Here is a 15,721-nt window from a genome sequence, read left to right on the forward strand (position 1 = left end):
ACATTGATGTTTCTGTATTTGCACACAAAGGAAAGCTGGATAAAGGCCTCTGCCACAGGGAAAAAATGGAGAGGTAATGTTTACATCAGGATTAGATGAGAAAGAGGACGCTTGCCTTGATGGCCCTTCTTACGAGAGTGCATTTCTCCTGCGTATGAGAAAGAGGATCTTACAGCCTCTAAATCAATATGTGACATGCTGCCTGACAACCTCTAGATGGGCCGTTTTCAGGAAACCTTGTTCTCCAGGCCTTACTGTAGGTCCTTTGAGCTCACCTGGACTTTTTTGCCCCCTATTTTATCCACTTTGTCTAACATGTATTCTCAACTTTCCCATGTATTTGTGATCTCACAGTGATTTTAAGTCAACTGTCCAACTTGTGAGGGGTAGATATCAGGTACTTTAAAATGCGGAGACAAAAAGAGTCTCATTAATCCTCTCAAATAGTCCACTTCAGAGGCTGTCAGAGTGTTTGCTTGGTTATACAAACCAAGATCATCTTGAGTGGTTAAAAATCTCTAAGCTACTTTTGCATGACTGCTTCTTTAAAACCAAGACCTAGGCAGCTTTTTAAGGCAGTAGAAAAGGGAAGGGAAATGCTGCTTTTAGCTAGGATATGGATGAAAATCAATATGGATCAGACAGCAAAAAAAAGGCAGTTATATGAATGCTAATATGGTGCTTCAGAATGTTGGCGTTAATAATGGCTGTGACAAAAAACAAGCCAGGGCTGGTTTTAGTTTGTTGTGGATCCCCAAAATGAATCATATCTTTATAGTGTTATGTTTGCCTGTGCAGTGGGCCCGCAGAAAGTATATTTACTCAGATTGTGTCTATGTTTGAAAAAATGGAAGGATTTCTACATTTTACTGGAGTCTAAAAGGCAACATTGTCTGATTTCTGAATTGTTAATAAATGTGTCACTTCCCAATGCCTTTTTCCTCAACTATGTCTGTCCTCACCATCCTCTCTTCTCCCTGTCCAAATCCTCAAGAAGAAGAATATTGATGATGTTTCAGTCCCTTAGACAAACTTTAACTTCTCACTGTTCCCCTCCACCCTACCCTCCTCTTCTGTAAAACACATTGCTCTAAGTGTCAGTCTCAACCCCAACCTCATCCTAAACTAGAAAAGTTGCACTTAATTTAAAAGACTCTTGTTTTAGCCTCACTCTCCCATGATCCATCTACTCCTCTTCCTTGACATGTCGAGTTACTCTTCTCTCTTCCCTTCCATTATGCCTCCCACTTCTCCTTTTTCCTCAACAAGGACAATTACTCTTTGTTTCAGTCTGTTGCGTGAGTCGCACTCTCCCGTCCTCTCTCTCCACGTCTCTGTAGAGCAGGGATTTCTGGGCCTTCAGGCGGCAAGCCAGCGACATGAAGATAGAATCGACATTCTGACTCTCTCTCGGGTCCTTGGCTGACGTCTCGAATAGCAGCATGTTGTGTGCGTCAGCAAACTTCAGCGCCATGTTGGAGGGCACCTGGGGAAGCACCAGTGTGTGGTTGTAAACCTTAATTAAATTTAGGATGGTAAATAAAGTATTATACTATATTATGGTTCTACATTAACCTGTATTTGGTCGACAAGGTCACACTTGTTTCCCACCAGGACTCGAGGTACTGATGCTGAGACCCGATGGCCATTACACTCCTGGAACAGAACAGAAAGAACAGAGTATAGCTTTAGAAACTACTGCCATGTTGCTACGATACCATAAAGACCATAAATATGAGCAACTGAGGGGAAAAAAAAACAATACAAATTGGCCTCATAGTTGTAATTACGAGGAATTTGTCACAACATGTCACACTTGGTGAAACAAAACTGCATTGTCATCCAATTGGTGCCAAAATGGCTGCAAAGGACCTGTTCCCTGCTATTATTGCATTGCAGAAAATCAGGCCGTTGTTCCCTTTGTTAACTCAAAAAGGAGGTAACTAGCTAGTTGTGCTGAACGGATAATCATGACACCAAACACCTAGAAAGTAATGTGTGAAAGCATTTTGGATTCAACACTATAGATGGAAAAAAAGGTAAGGGTGCTTTCTGCCTTTTAAAAATGCTTTACAGTAACATTACAACAGCAAATCACATGTCAGCTTTAAGCTTGTCACTTGTTAGCTTGTAACCTAGTTAGCTTGCCACTCAAGTAGCATTGGGAAATGAACATTATCATGTCAATTTTACAGTGTGAGGTTATTTTGGGAGGCTGTGTGGGTTCACTTTTGACTTCATCATATTAAGTGTTAGTCCTCAACGTCAATTGTAATTTTTTTTAAAAAGTGACAGACCTAATGTTCACTACGGATACTACTACTAATTGTAGAAAATACTAATTCTTGCACCAGCGCTACCGCTATTAATGTTACCACAAAAAACTGCCAACATTACTGTTCCAATAATATTACCACTATTACTGCTAGTCCACCTACCACAGTAGACAATTCTCATGGCATACATTTTGACTTATTATAGCAAGAACAGCACAGGTGGAACTGGTTATATTGAACTATGGCTTAGGCAGCCATAGTGATCAGCACACAATCAGGGAAACATAAGTCGACTACCGTTGTTAATAGTCTACTACTAATACTTGTGTTTTCCCTGCTGTGACATGTCAAAATTACTTTTGTGAAAAAAGTCTATTACAATTGCAGCAGGTATACTTTTACTACAACCACTACTGCTCTCAGTATTATCACAGCTAGCAGTAATTTTACCATTATTACTACTACTGTTGCTAATACTATTCATATGCTAATAATATTACTATGGAGAGGTTCTGACAGTGCCAGTAGAGATAGTAATAGTGGTAGTAATACAAATAGTGGAAGTTGCCAGTGTTAGCAGTATTCAGTAGTACTATTTTAGCCCACATTTACATGACTGTGTCCCTTTTGAAAAGTTCCCTCCTACATGCACAACTACACAAACAACTTTGAATAATTCATGTTCTGTGTGACGCCACAGTTCACCTCTAGATGACTTGGGGCTTTGTTAGCATACTCACAGCAGTGGTTACAATTGTTGCAGTATTAGCAATCAGAGTAGCAAACCATGCTTTGTGATGGCAACATCACACTGAGAACCCACAGGTAATAAATAGTTTTAGTTCATGGTGCCAGAAAATAACACTTAGTTGTGTCCGTGAGAAAGACATGGTTTGCACTGTGCAATTTAGAGTCTGCTTAGTCACGTCTTTCTAAACTAACAATCGTATTTACAGTAGTTGTTTTACAATGTGTTAAGCCAGTTACCAACCTCTATCCATGTCTGTAGGTTGCGGAAGGAAGCCATCTTGGTGACGTCATACACAAAGACTACTGCATGGACATTGCGGTAGTAGTGCTCCACCATGGATTTACGAAAGCGCTCCTGGCCTGCTGTGTCCCATACCTGCACCTGTGGAGATTTTTATTCATTTATCTTGTTTGTTTGTTTATTTGGACACATGGATAAAAAGACAGTAATTTTTTTTAAAAAGTTTAAACATTGTGCAGGAGAGGCTTGAATACAAAATGGCTTTTAAGATACCACCCTAAAAATTGTGTAATGGTCAAAGTGTCAAGAACTAGGCAGTGATACAATATTGATAGAAATGTACAATTTACAAGAAGTTTATGTTCACAAGTTAAGATGCATTGCAATGAAAATCCATAAGATGTAATAAATCTTTTTTTGAATAGGGATATTTTATATGTTCATGCAGTAATGGAAGTAGATTGTTCCACAGAGATGGTCCTCTGTATTTGTTGAATATTGATTAATATAAGAACAATACGGAAGATGAAAGTCTTTAGAGTGTCTTGTGGAGTATGATTAAATGTCTGAGGAAAACTTAAAAACATTCTGGAAAGTGATAGGCAATTCGTGAGTTAGATGTGCATATTTACACATGAATACACAAGTCTGGTATTTTTCACATTAAAAATTGATCATTTTTTATTTTTTGAAGAGATGAGCAGCTGAGTTGCACATTTTAGCAAACAGTATTATGATAATAAATATTGGATATCCTAGTTTTATATACTATCCTAGCTGTATAGATGATAGGATAAAGGTAAAATGCATAAAGAATATTAAGAGACTCAGTTGATAAATTAGACTCACTTTTGAGAAAGTCAGTGTTAAAGTCTCCAAAAAGGGTGCAAGCCTTTCCTTACTTATACTTGTCAGCTCCACAGTTGAAGACATAGCATCATTTAAATACCAAGCATCAGATGGACGATAAATGCAATTATAACTTTTCCCTATAAAAATAGTAGAAGTTATATTTCTATGAAAAGTGATTCAACCTCAATTTCATCTACACTTGCTTAGTTCTTTCCTCTCAAAAATCTGAAAATTGAGAATGAAAATTGAAAGATTTAAACTCCTCCGGCCCTTTTGTTTTTTCTACATGAATACACAGCAATATATTGAGGTACTGAAAAGAAAGATGCTCTATCGTCATTGAGCCATGTTTCTGATTTGCCTAAAGTGTATGCATTAGAATGTAAAAAAAATATTGGGTTAGACGGTCATATTGTTTTGGTAAACTGCGTATGTTTAGGTGGAAAGTTGAAAAAAAATAATTTTTTTTGGGCCTTGACCTAATAAGCTTCTGGAGAATTTATTAAACTCCTCTTTGTTGTATTAATTGCAAAGACCTTGGGCCATTCTTTAGGTGAGAAAGTTAATATCCGCATCAAAGCAGTCATTGTACATCATACCCTTGGTATCATTAAAATCGTGTGGATTAACGGCCAAATCTTGTAATATGGTAGAATTTGATTCATTTGTATCACACGATAGCTTCACAACAATACCCGTGATAATATACTCACTAGAGATCTTTGACATTTAGTAACTAGAGATAGATAAAACAATGATAACTGGGGGAGATTTAACCAGATCCAGGAGTGTGCACAACTAGTTGATAACATTTCAGAAAGGCAATGTTCCCCTTCTTCCCCTCCTTTCTGAGCAGTTCCTTTTGTTTCATGCGAACATTTTCAGAAAAGTTCTTCTTGATGAAGATGTTGGTGCCTTTGAGGGATTTTGGATCTAGGATGACCAGCATGGTCATATTTTTCCTCTGCAATGAGATCTTTCGATTTCTGTAAGCTTGGAGTCTATTTTACAGTGGTCAGATGACCACTGTTTCACTCCAAGATTCAGATTTTGAGTCCGAAGCTTCATCTATCAACAGATTGTTTCTTCTTGACTGATTTTCCATATAATCCATTTTTGCGGACAGATTATTTATGGAAGTTTGGTAGTCAGCAAGGCTGTCAGAGATAACCTAGATTTTTTCAGTGTTGCATACTTTGGAAGCTTTCAGGTCATCCGAGTCGGCCTGTGAAAATTGAAGGCTAGCTTTCATGTCTTGAATGTTATTGGACATAATCAGTACTTCTTTAACATGAGTGTCCATGCGGGCAAACATAGAATCAACTATCACTTGCAGACATGGTCTGTAGCTCTTTTCTTTGAGTAATTTCTTGTAAAAAGTATTTTGCTTTTCCAGCACCTCATGAACCATGGACAGAGTGACGAATTCTTCCTCACCTTTTGTGGCATTTTGATTTTGACTCCACAGTGACTTCAAGCTGAGGAGCTTACTTTGAGATAGTCAAGACAGAAAATGAAGCCAGGTAAGATGGTGGTAGAACCAGTAGGCCTGGATTGTCAATCCATCAAAAATCATTTTAAGCATTGTCCATCTGCACTTCAGCCACTCTTCTCCATATATGAGTAGGATATTTGATAAAGAAACTGTTTTTATGAATATTTAAAAATTCCAGAAATACAATAAGACAATTTGAATGGCTTGTAGCCAAAGTTCATGCTGCTCCAAATCCTATCCAAGACAAGACAAGTCTGTGTTTGGGTGAGAGTTAAAGACAAAGAGATGCAGCAGATAATCACAGATGGAGAGGGGATTAACACGAGTCAGAGAGACAAAACAAAGTCCATAAACTGTATTCTCTTAGTGTTTAGGGCTCTCAGAATATGCAGGCTGGTCATAAAAAAAATGGGCAGATGTGGATGTAACAGCATCCAGAGTGACAGAATTCAGACATCCAGGCTCAGGCAGCAACTATTCAAATATTTTATTGTTAGCAATTGCTTGATATTAATCTCAGTAAATAGGAAGAAAACTACAAACATGAATCTGGCTAAAGGGAGTTGCCTAAGCCTATAAGGCCTTATAAGAACCAGTACATGTGAGAACTACATGTCTACATGTCAACAGGAAAGACTGCTCAGATATTTCTAGCTACAGGGTGTCAGGGTCTCAGGAGAGCACTGCTCTTTAGCACAATGGGCTTTTCTGCTTAATCATTAGCAAAGGTCTCAGGCAGCACTCTGTGCTGTTTACAGTAAATGGTGGACAGTGTATTCCAAAATTAAATCTAGTGATGCAGGGACAACTGTGGGGTTAAAACCAAATTAAGAGACCACATTTGCACACATCACCACAACTTATGCAGGCTGGGTAGAGCCAAGTTAAAATTTTGGGGTGTTATTCAAATTCAAAGGAGCTCTATTGGCATGTAAGTCTAAAAAACAATGTTGCCAAAGCATCATTTAACCAAGTTCACAATAACAGAAAAAAGGACAACAAAACAACACCAAGTTATTCACTGCCCTCACGCTACAACTCTCAAGCTAATTCATGTAGCTAAATATGGTGGGGTTTGCTTCCAGCACAGTATTCTACAGATGTTTGACAAAGTAATCCAACTGTTTGGAGTATATTGTCAGATTTAGCCCTATTCCTCGGCCAGTCCACCTGTGGAGCATATGGAGCTGGTCCTCAGCAGTGTAATTCCTTAACTGCAGCAGATTTAACCAGAGGGACAAAGAAGAAGTGAGCATCATTTTCCACCTCTGCACACGACAGCTACTGATATAGATTTCACCTAAAGATAAAATCAGTCACCTTAGAATGCAGACTAAGTAAGAATTATCTACTGTATACCTCATACTAAGTGGGATACAACATGCTCTTAAAAGTCAGTTTTCTGAATGTTTCTTTAAACTATATTATCAGTAGCACTTTGTATATCAACATGGATGTTTCCCAACACTCAGCCCAGGCCTGTAGTGTAAAAGGACCAGGACAATTATCTGCTATTACCATTTGAAAGGACGAGCCTGGCTACTAAGCATCAGAGCTTGAATGCTACATTTATGTCGCTCATAACATCAAAGCTCAGTCTTTTGTTGTACACCCTGCACCCCTTCATTTAAGTCCATCTAACATGACCATCCATCCAATTTGTAAGTGTGCTTCTCAAACCTAACCTGAATACTTAGAAATAAGTGGCAGTGCAAGGAAAATCTTAAACAAGTTCACTGTAAATTGTTTGTAGAATTCTGCTTGTCAACAACTGAAAAACACTAACATTGTTTATTTAAGATATCTTACCTGTGTGTCACACAAAACTTGCGAATCACTGACATTATTTTGACACCTTACTCTACACATCTATACTTAGTGCTCTGCTCGGCTATTTATACCCCTCTGCAGTTTATAACCTTTGTTGTTGCCAATCTGTGTGCTACTTTTATTCACCTGCGAGAGGACCGGAGAGGGAAAAGAGGCACCCAGTTAAAGCCATGCACAGTTAATCTGAGTTTTGAGAAAGTTTTAATAATAATTAAATCCTGTTACACTGTATTGAAACTGTGAGTGAAATTTTCACCTGTGCTGCTATGACGTTAATTCATAACCTTCTTAAAAGCCCTACTGCACCAGAAAAGGAGCCTAGTTTTTACTTGAGCAATGAAAAAGTCCACTGTAAAGGCAATGGAATCATCATCTGGATGACACAGAAATGCACTAGATTTTCCTAGAGCTTCCTATCCCAGGTCTGGCAAGTATATGAGAGGACAGGCAAGTCTTAGGTTTGCGTCATTCATCTGCTCTCTTTATGTTTTGAACACATGGCTTTTGCTCCCAGAAGAGTTTCTTCTTTGCCAGTGTCCCAGGAACTTCTTTTACATGTCACCTCCACCATTTTAGTTTTGGGCATGTGTTTTTTCCTAAAGTGTATTCGTAACATGTCGCTTATGAAATGTTGTGCTAGCCAACGTAGTCTATGTCATTTCATGTTGTTTTCTGATTGGTTGGTTTGGGGACGTGGGTGCAGTCACACAGTGACTTTTGGCTGTCTTTGGTCACCAAAGCTCCAAATGGCTGTTGGCGGACGTGTCTCACAGTGAGATCTAGGAACACCATTTGGATTTCATTTGGATTAATGACTACACATTTCACGACATCTCACATGCCCGTCAACCTATGTCTCAAACACGTCAAAATCATACAGTATAAAGTAAAGGCTGGCATTTTTTCAGAACAAGAGTCAATTTCACTATGCATCACGTGACTGGTACGGGATAGAAAAAAGTCAACGGGAGTGGGTGGGACAGGAATTGTAATAACAACAGGTCAATTTTTTCACATAAATATGCAGTTGTAATATGAATAAACCCTATTTATTATCATTTTTATTTTGAAAATAATGCTAGTTGTTCTGTTGTCTTTTTTATTCTTTTTTATTCTCTCCTGACTGCTCTGGTGGCTGGTTGCTGGTTGGTTGCAGGCAGCCACCTGACCAGTGCATTATGTGTGTGGGTTGACGATGCATGGAGAACCCACCAAAAAAATTCCATGCCAAGAATGGAGTCGGAGTCAGATAGGGTAAAAACAGTGTTGCAAATGCAGAGTTAAGGATGATCCGTGTATCAAACTGACAGAGCTTATGGGCAAGTCTAAAGTTTTAAAGAAGATCCTAAGAGTCGAGAGTGACGGTGTTAAAACTCCGTAGGCTGTTCGTAAGACGTGTATTGCTAGCCCTGAGTTTCCTGGCAGTGTTTTCAACGTTTGGACAAAACCTTCTATATTTGTCAGGCCCATCCGCTGGGTTATGCTGAGGGCACAGTCTTTCTGCATAATTTTAATTTTCTTGGGGATTTTGAAAAGTTCTTCATAAAAATGTCTAAATGGTTTGCCGCGTAAAGTAAAAACAAAAAAGTGTAATATAGTCTCTATTGCCCTGGCCCCTGACTCCTCAGTCCTTAATGCTTTCTTGGTAAAATTTTTTTGTCACCATATTAAGAGCGTAAGAGTAGGTCCGTATAATCATACAACTGTGATACTTGCCATGGCATTGTAAAAATAATTCGTCAATGGTATATAAAGACATGAAAATACCACATTAGATGCCATGTTTGGGTTTATATTCAATTGTACTGTATTTCTTACTGTAACTGACTCCAGCCCTCCAAAAGAGCTAGAAACAAGGATTTAGCAGCTGGCCTTTATTAGAAAAAGTATATGGGCCATTGGCAATGTGTTATTTATGTTTTTGTGCCCTTTATTCAAGGGATTTTTGGTGTTTAGTTTAAAGCAATGTATTCCTAATGCCAAGCTACCAAAGGTGAACCAGTGTTCTTGGTACTGCCAATGTACGGGCCAAATGGTGTGAATAAAAAACTGTGCAGTAGAACACAAAGTAATCTCATAAAAGGATGGCGCAAACTTAATATCAAAATGAATGCATTGCCTAAACATTACCCCTGCTAAAAAGCCATTCAACACTGGAACGGCATGGGACAGGCGTCATTCAAGGTGGGACTGGGACGGGACAGGAGTATTTTTGTGGCAGTGGGATGGGACAGGAGTGAAAATCCAATCCCATGTCTAGATTGTCTAGAATGCTGTTAGCAGCCCTAGAGGCTGGATAATACAACATGAAAGTCTTTTAGGATCATTACTATTAAAAAGGCATATTCCCTTGTGAGCGCACATGTGAAAATTTCATGGCAAACAGTCCATTAATGCTACTAATTCTTCTTTACAAGTTGAAACTGTTTTCGGATGATGACAACAGAATAAAGGTCAAGAGGTCACCAAAAACATTAAGAGCAATCCTCTGGGGACCACAAATGTCCACATCAAAATGAATGGCTATTTGACCAGCAGTCATCAAAATATTTTGCTCTGGACCAAATGGACACACCAATCAATATTACCTTCCTTGGTCACACTTTTAGAATGTCCAAAAAGCGAGTAAGAGTATTAAAGGTTACCTTCAAGAAAAAGAAGAGGACAATGCCTGTACTTACAGAAGCTACAATACAGCACAAGAGTTAATTGCATGAACAGACTTAATCTAGATAAAATTACTTTTTGCCCCATCTTGTATTGTCACCAACAATACCTTAAACATATTTGAAAGCAGCAACAAAGTCAGATGGTAATAGTGAAGAAAATAGTAGAAAGTAGGGAAGTGCAGAATCAGTTACATTAGTTATTTTTACACATGCAAAGAGAGACATCTACACTTTCTCACATCGCTGATCATACTGTGTGTGTATGGCAGGCCTTTTGAGGAGAATTACAATGATTCAGATACGCCGATCAAATAGGTGTAGCGTGCAGTGTTCGTGATAGTGTGTTTGCGTTTGTGAGTCAGCATTAGGGCGCATCTGGAGGTTGCAGACAGACTGCTGTACTGAGACAGAAAGTGGGGGGAGGGAGCTCATACACATCCATGTGTGTGTTTATAATGTATGTTTGCCACAGTGGTTCCATATACACTGAATGGCCAACTGAGGAGGGGGTTAGGGAGGTATGTACATTACACAAAAGAGTAAGAAATCTCAATAAAAGGCTAATATTGCTCCAAATGAATGAATAAGGGTGTTAGTAACCATCCTACATATAAGCAACACTGCAATCTTGATCAACACTATCTTTCATGATACTTCAATTAGCCCGTTATTATACTCCTGCACCTGCATTGGTTTTGCTACATCTGCCAATATGTATTCCTACTATGAGTCTTGGAAATCATTAAATTTTAATTCAGGAATTACCAGGGTGCCATTACAGTAGCCTACATTTCTGATGCTTTTCTTTTTATGTGTGTAGAATTTGTTGTGGCTGATATGGTACACACTGTACACTCTAGACATGGAGCTTACATCATTTTACAATAATAGAAAATGGATGGGTGGTTATTTATGATGATGCTGGAGCTGGACAGCTTCCCTGAGACATGTCTGGGATGACGGATATTTACTCTCTCAGGAGGCAAAGTGAGTTGTTTTCATGCAATTTCGAGCAGCACCCCTGTCAGTTTGTGATGATTTTTCAAAAGCTAGAGTTTTCACAGTATGAGCAGAGATTTTATAAACATAAAGAAACCGTAAAATGCTGGCTATCAAATGCAAAAAATCATGAAATTCTCTGTATGTTTAGGAATCTGTTTTAAACTGTGGAAGCAGACAATTTGTCTATTTGGTCATACGAATACAATTCATTATATGGCTGTCTTTCTTTGGGCTAATGTTGACGGCAAGGGCAGACAAAGCCTATGTTTCCAAAACGTGCTGAATTTCTCCTGATGTATTTAAAGTATATTTTAAATGATAAAATACCTCTAAAGATATTTGTTAAGTGTTGTGAAATGTAGCCTGTTGTCTCAGAGTGTGGGGATAAAATGAAAGAATAGGCCCTGCGTGATCCAGTGGCAGTCTTAGAGCTGCAGCTGATCAACAAAAAGAAAAGAGGAGGAGGAGGAGGAAGGTGGTGGGAGTGATGAAACACCACTAATCAACATCCAGCCCCTCTGTTGCGTTTACCTTTATGGTCTCCCCTTCAATCTCCACCACCTTCTCCCTGAAATCCACGCCGATGGTGGCCTCGGTCTTATCGGGGAAGCTTCCTCCGGTGAAACGGAAGGTGAGGCAGGTCTTCCCCACGTTGGAGTCCCCGATGACAATGATCTTAAAGATCCGCGTCTGGATGCTCAGCTCCAGGGAGGAGGTGCTCAGATCCACGGAGGATGTGAAGCTCGGGGCGGCATCGTTGTGGCTGCTGGCTCGGCTCCGACTGGCTCTGTGGAAATCCATGGAGGATGTCAGGATGGTGACATTATCGTCCGCTCGGTTTCTTTGTGCGATTCCTCTTCCACCTCCTCCTCCACCTCCGCCGCCCGGAGCTCGGGTCTCCTCCTCCGGAGAATCGTTGGTCATTATGCCGGAGGAGGCGATGCGCAAATCGGTGTGCGTGTGTGAAGACGAGAGGGGTTGGACAGATGGATGGATGAGTGAAGGGAGGGGAGAGGAGGAGGAAGTAAGGAGGAGACCAGAGATGCAACAATACCAACGATGCTCTCTTTCAGCAGCTGACTGTGGCCTTAAAGGGAGAAGCCAGGAAAGACAGACAAAAGACAAATAAATATCACAAGAAAACGATGCACTACATCCCACTGAGTTATTTTAATAACACTAGATGCTATTAGGGACAATAAATTACTAACAGAAATGAAAGTAAAATATTATTGTGATACAATGGGAGATCCAAATGTAACATAAGTGCCTTAAGATTTCTACAAACTCACCTGCGACTGATGTGAATGCATACATCTCATCATGTATAGGCTAAATATTATAGCAATTGCATACAAATACCAGGAAAACCCGTTAAGCATAATCTAGTCACTACACGAACACACTACTGAGCCCCACAGTACTTGCGCAGTAGTAGAAGTAGTAGTGAGCAACTAAATACATTTGCTCTTGCTTCTTTCCCATGTATCATATCATGACCCCTCAGATTTATTTTGTGACCCTCTGGAAGGGGCCTGACCCGTAGTATGGGAAAACTACCGACTACTATAAAGGAGATATTTCATAGTAGCTGAACCAGAAGAAGCTTGACCAGCTAAGGTAAAATGCTACTTACCCAATGATGCATCATTTAAACTTATTTATCAACAATTTTAACAAAATTAACAATCTAATGATGTCATATACAGTATAATAATATATTACTCACTGTGCAGCAAGTGTTTTTACTTTTGACACTTCAACTACAGTTTGCTGCTACTATTCCTATACTTTTACTAGAGTGGGATTTTGAACGCAGGACTTGAAATGAAGTTCTGTTTTTAAAAAAAAAAAAAGTTTGTATCAGTCCTTGTATTTAAGTTAAGATTTGAATGCTTCTTCCACCACTGTATTAGTGTTCCCTGTTCCTCACTCTAAAACACACTATTAAGAGCCAAAACATTACAGCTATCTTATTTAGTAGGTCACCCCACTTTCCCTTTCCCCTTCTTTTTTATGAAGCCATTTGTTTTATGAGCAGATCCAACTCTAAGTTTATTTCCTCCACATACCGCATACTCGGTGAAACGGTAATGAAACCTTCATATCCTATAAACCTTTGTATAAATAATCTGCGAACATAATAAAACATTTCATCAAAAAATTGTAGTTCGAAAATAGGAAGCAGTTGAAATGCTGATACAAGTGATTGTAGCTCTCAGTGAAACATTTGGTGTTGGGCTGTAACAGAGAGAGAAAGTGAAACAGATTTTCTCACACTACCAAGTCATGTGATCTGATCAGCTGGTCGTATTTTCACATTCCATAAACCAACATGGCCGTAATGCAAAGGACTGCAGTTTTGCCAGATTCCAGGCCTGATTAGTTTCTCTGTCAAAGGTAAAATGCATTACAAGAATACCAGGAATTCTCATTCAAATTAACATTAATATAAGATCCTTATCAATTACCTTTGAAAGAGACAACTTTAAAGTTAATACTCAATATAATTTGTTAAGTCAATGGAAAATGCATAATGCCTTAGTTTTCCACAGCTTCTTTTTTCTTTCCGAGATTATGCCAAGAATTTCAAACAGTTCCCCACATGATTTATTTTTGTACATCCTCTCTTTTTTTTCTTTTCTTTTTCTTCCAAGCAGTCATGTTTTGATGCAGAATCACTATCAGCTTGCCTGCCTGACTGACAGAGTGGGCTGTAAGAGGAAGAATCTGCGGAGAGCTAACACAGATGCTTTAAAATACCTTATGTAGCTTTGCTCGGAGATGGTATCAAACAAGGACATCTAAAGCTGAAACTGGACAAAAAGACTTCCTGATATCTAGATTATCAAAGGCTCATCTTAAAGTCCATCTGTTAAAACCCCTTTGTTATGTTTGTAGTGTAATGTGTGAAATTGCATTTATATTTCTGAGCTGAAGTTACAGAACAGCAGTCTTGGCTCTGGGAGGCATTCAGTGTCTTGCTCAAAGGCATGTCAGCAACGAGAATGTTGAAGGATGAATTTACTGATTTACTTTATCACTAAAAGACAGCTATAAACACGAGCTTTACACGTAGATTTGGCACTTTTAAAATTGAAATTGTTGACATTTTCAAATGTCTGAAGTAAAACAACTGAATTATGTATTATTAATGGGGATAAAAGCAACAAAAAGTCATTTCATCTCCATCTTGAGTAATGCTAGCCACTCTGTGAGGCTGTAGTTGTTCTAGCAAAATGCTAACATCAGCACGCTCACATGCTCAAAATTCGCTTTGTTTACCATGTTTACCATTTTAGGTTAGCATGGTACCGGCTAAAATTTTCGTAATTAGCACTAAACACAAAGTACAACTGAGGCTGGTAGGAATGTCATTAGTTTTGTAGTTCATAAACTAAAGTATTGGACAATTTTGGACTGATGATAGCACTGGAAGAAAAGGCAGGGGATCACAAACATTGCAAGTCACCCTGAGGGGGACATGAATGTCTGTATCAGCAATCCATCCAATAGTTGTCAAGACAATTCACTAAAAAACAAAAATGTTGACCCAGTGATCACCTGACTAGAGGAAAAATGAGAGGATTACGAGAGTCACTAGGATTTGTCCTCTGGGGACCATGAATGTCTTTACAGCATTTCATGGTAATCCATCCACTCATTGTATTTTAATCTGGTCTAAAGTTGTTGACCAACCAACTGAACCTGCCATTCCAAGAGCGAAGCCGCTAGCATGGCTAAAAATAATATTACAACCTTAGCATCAGACAGTTTTCTTCCCAATCTCACTATTAGAATGTTTCTCCCTGTGATCAGTGTCTCAATTGCATGCTTATAGTTAGCCTCCACTCTTTCAGCGGTGCAGATTCCATTATTTTAACTTTTGATTACAGGAGATATCATGTGGAATCAGACATGTTTTTTCATGTTTGGAAAGCTCATGTTTTGGAGGTATGAAAAGAAATCAGTTTTACTCACTGTCCGAAATGTAGCCGTACAAGGTGCTGCCGAGTGCTTGAGCTTCTGTGATTCCATTTTGATTAACAGCAACAGAAAAAAACCCCCACAAAATTCACACACGCACACTTGTGCACACATACAGAATACACATGTATCTACACGGCCTGTCTGTTAATATCAGACTGAAATGGAGACAGAAAAAGCAACACTTATCCTGTTCTCCCTCTCTAAGTCAGTGTCTCTCTTGCGCGTGTACGCACACACATACACACACACACACACACACACACACACACACACACACACAGGCATGCCACTCACTGTGTAGAACAATCCCTCACACACAGACACAATCTCTTCCTCAAAGACATACACACTCTCTTTCTGAAAGAGACACACATAATCTCTTTCTCACACATGCACAACAAACACACGCACACACTCACACTGTGTTGAACAATCCCAATGCTTGTGTCTGACAAAGCTCCCTTCTTCCTCAGTAAAAGGCCTGCTTGTCCAGGGATTAATCTCAGTGGGACATTCACATTCTGGTGAACACAAACCAACTGTGAAATATAGCATGCATTTACATACATACACACATTTGGATGCATGCAGACAGACCAAAGCAATGTCTTGGTTT

The 15,721-nt window shown here is 39.1% G+C and overlaps 1 protein-coding gene across 1 annotated transcript; it reads right to left on the reverse strand.

The window, feature by feature from the left end:
- Positions 1-1,155: 1,155 nt before the first annotated feature.
- On the reverse strand, positions 1,156-12,039 carry rab33a (RAB33A, member RAS oncogene family). Its single transcript, XM_040120138.1, has 4 exons — positions 11,647-12,039; positions 3,268-3,408; positions 1,576-1,656; positions 1,156-1,486 (listed from the first exon to the last, which is right to left on the reverse strand). Exons 1-4 carry the CDS (start codon positions 12,037-12,039, stop codon positions 1,262-1,264), a joined length of 840 nt encoding a protein of 279 aa, XP_039976072.1. The 3' UTR covers positions 1,156-1,261.
- Between the last annotated feature and the right edge of the window lie 3,682 nt (positions 12,040-15,721).

Source organism: Xiphias gladius, chromosome 23 (assembly GCF_016859285.1).
Source record: "Xiphias gladius isolate SHS-SW01 ecotype Sanya breed wild chromosome 23, ASM1685928v1, whole genome shotgun sequence".
NCBI lineage: Eukaryota > Metazoa > Chordata > Actinopteri > Istiophoriformes > Xiphiidae > Xiphias > Xiphias gladius.

Coding starts and splice junctions, on each gene's coding strand:
- rab33a (XM_040120138.1), bottom strand. CDS start 12,039: ATGACCAACGATTCTCCGGAGGAGGAGACCCGAGCTCCGGGCGGCGGA. Junction 1,657..3,267: donor ACCTACAGACATGGATAGAG/GTTGGTAACTGG, acceptor GTTCTGTTCCAG/GAGTGTAATGGCCATCGGGT. Junction 1,487..1,575: donor ACCTTGTCGACCAAATACAG/GTTAATGTAGAA, acceptor GTGCTTCCCCAG/GTGCCCTCCAACATGGCGCT.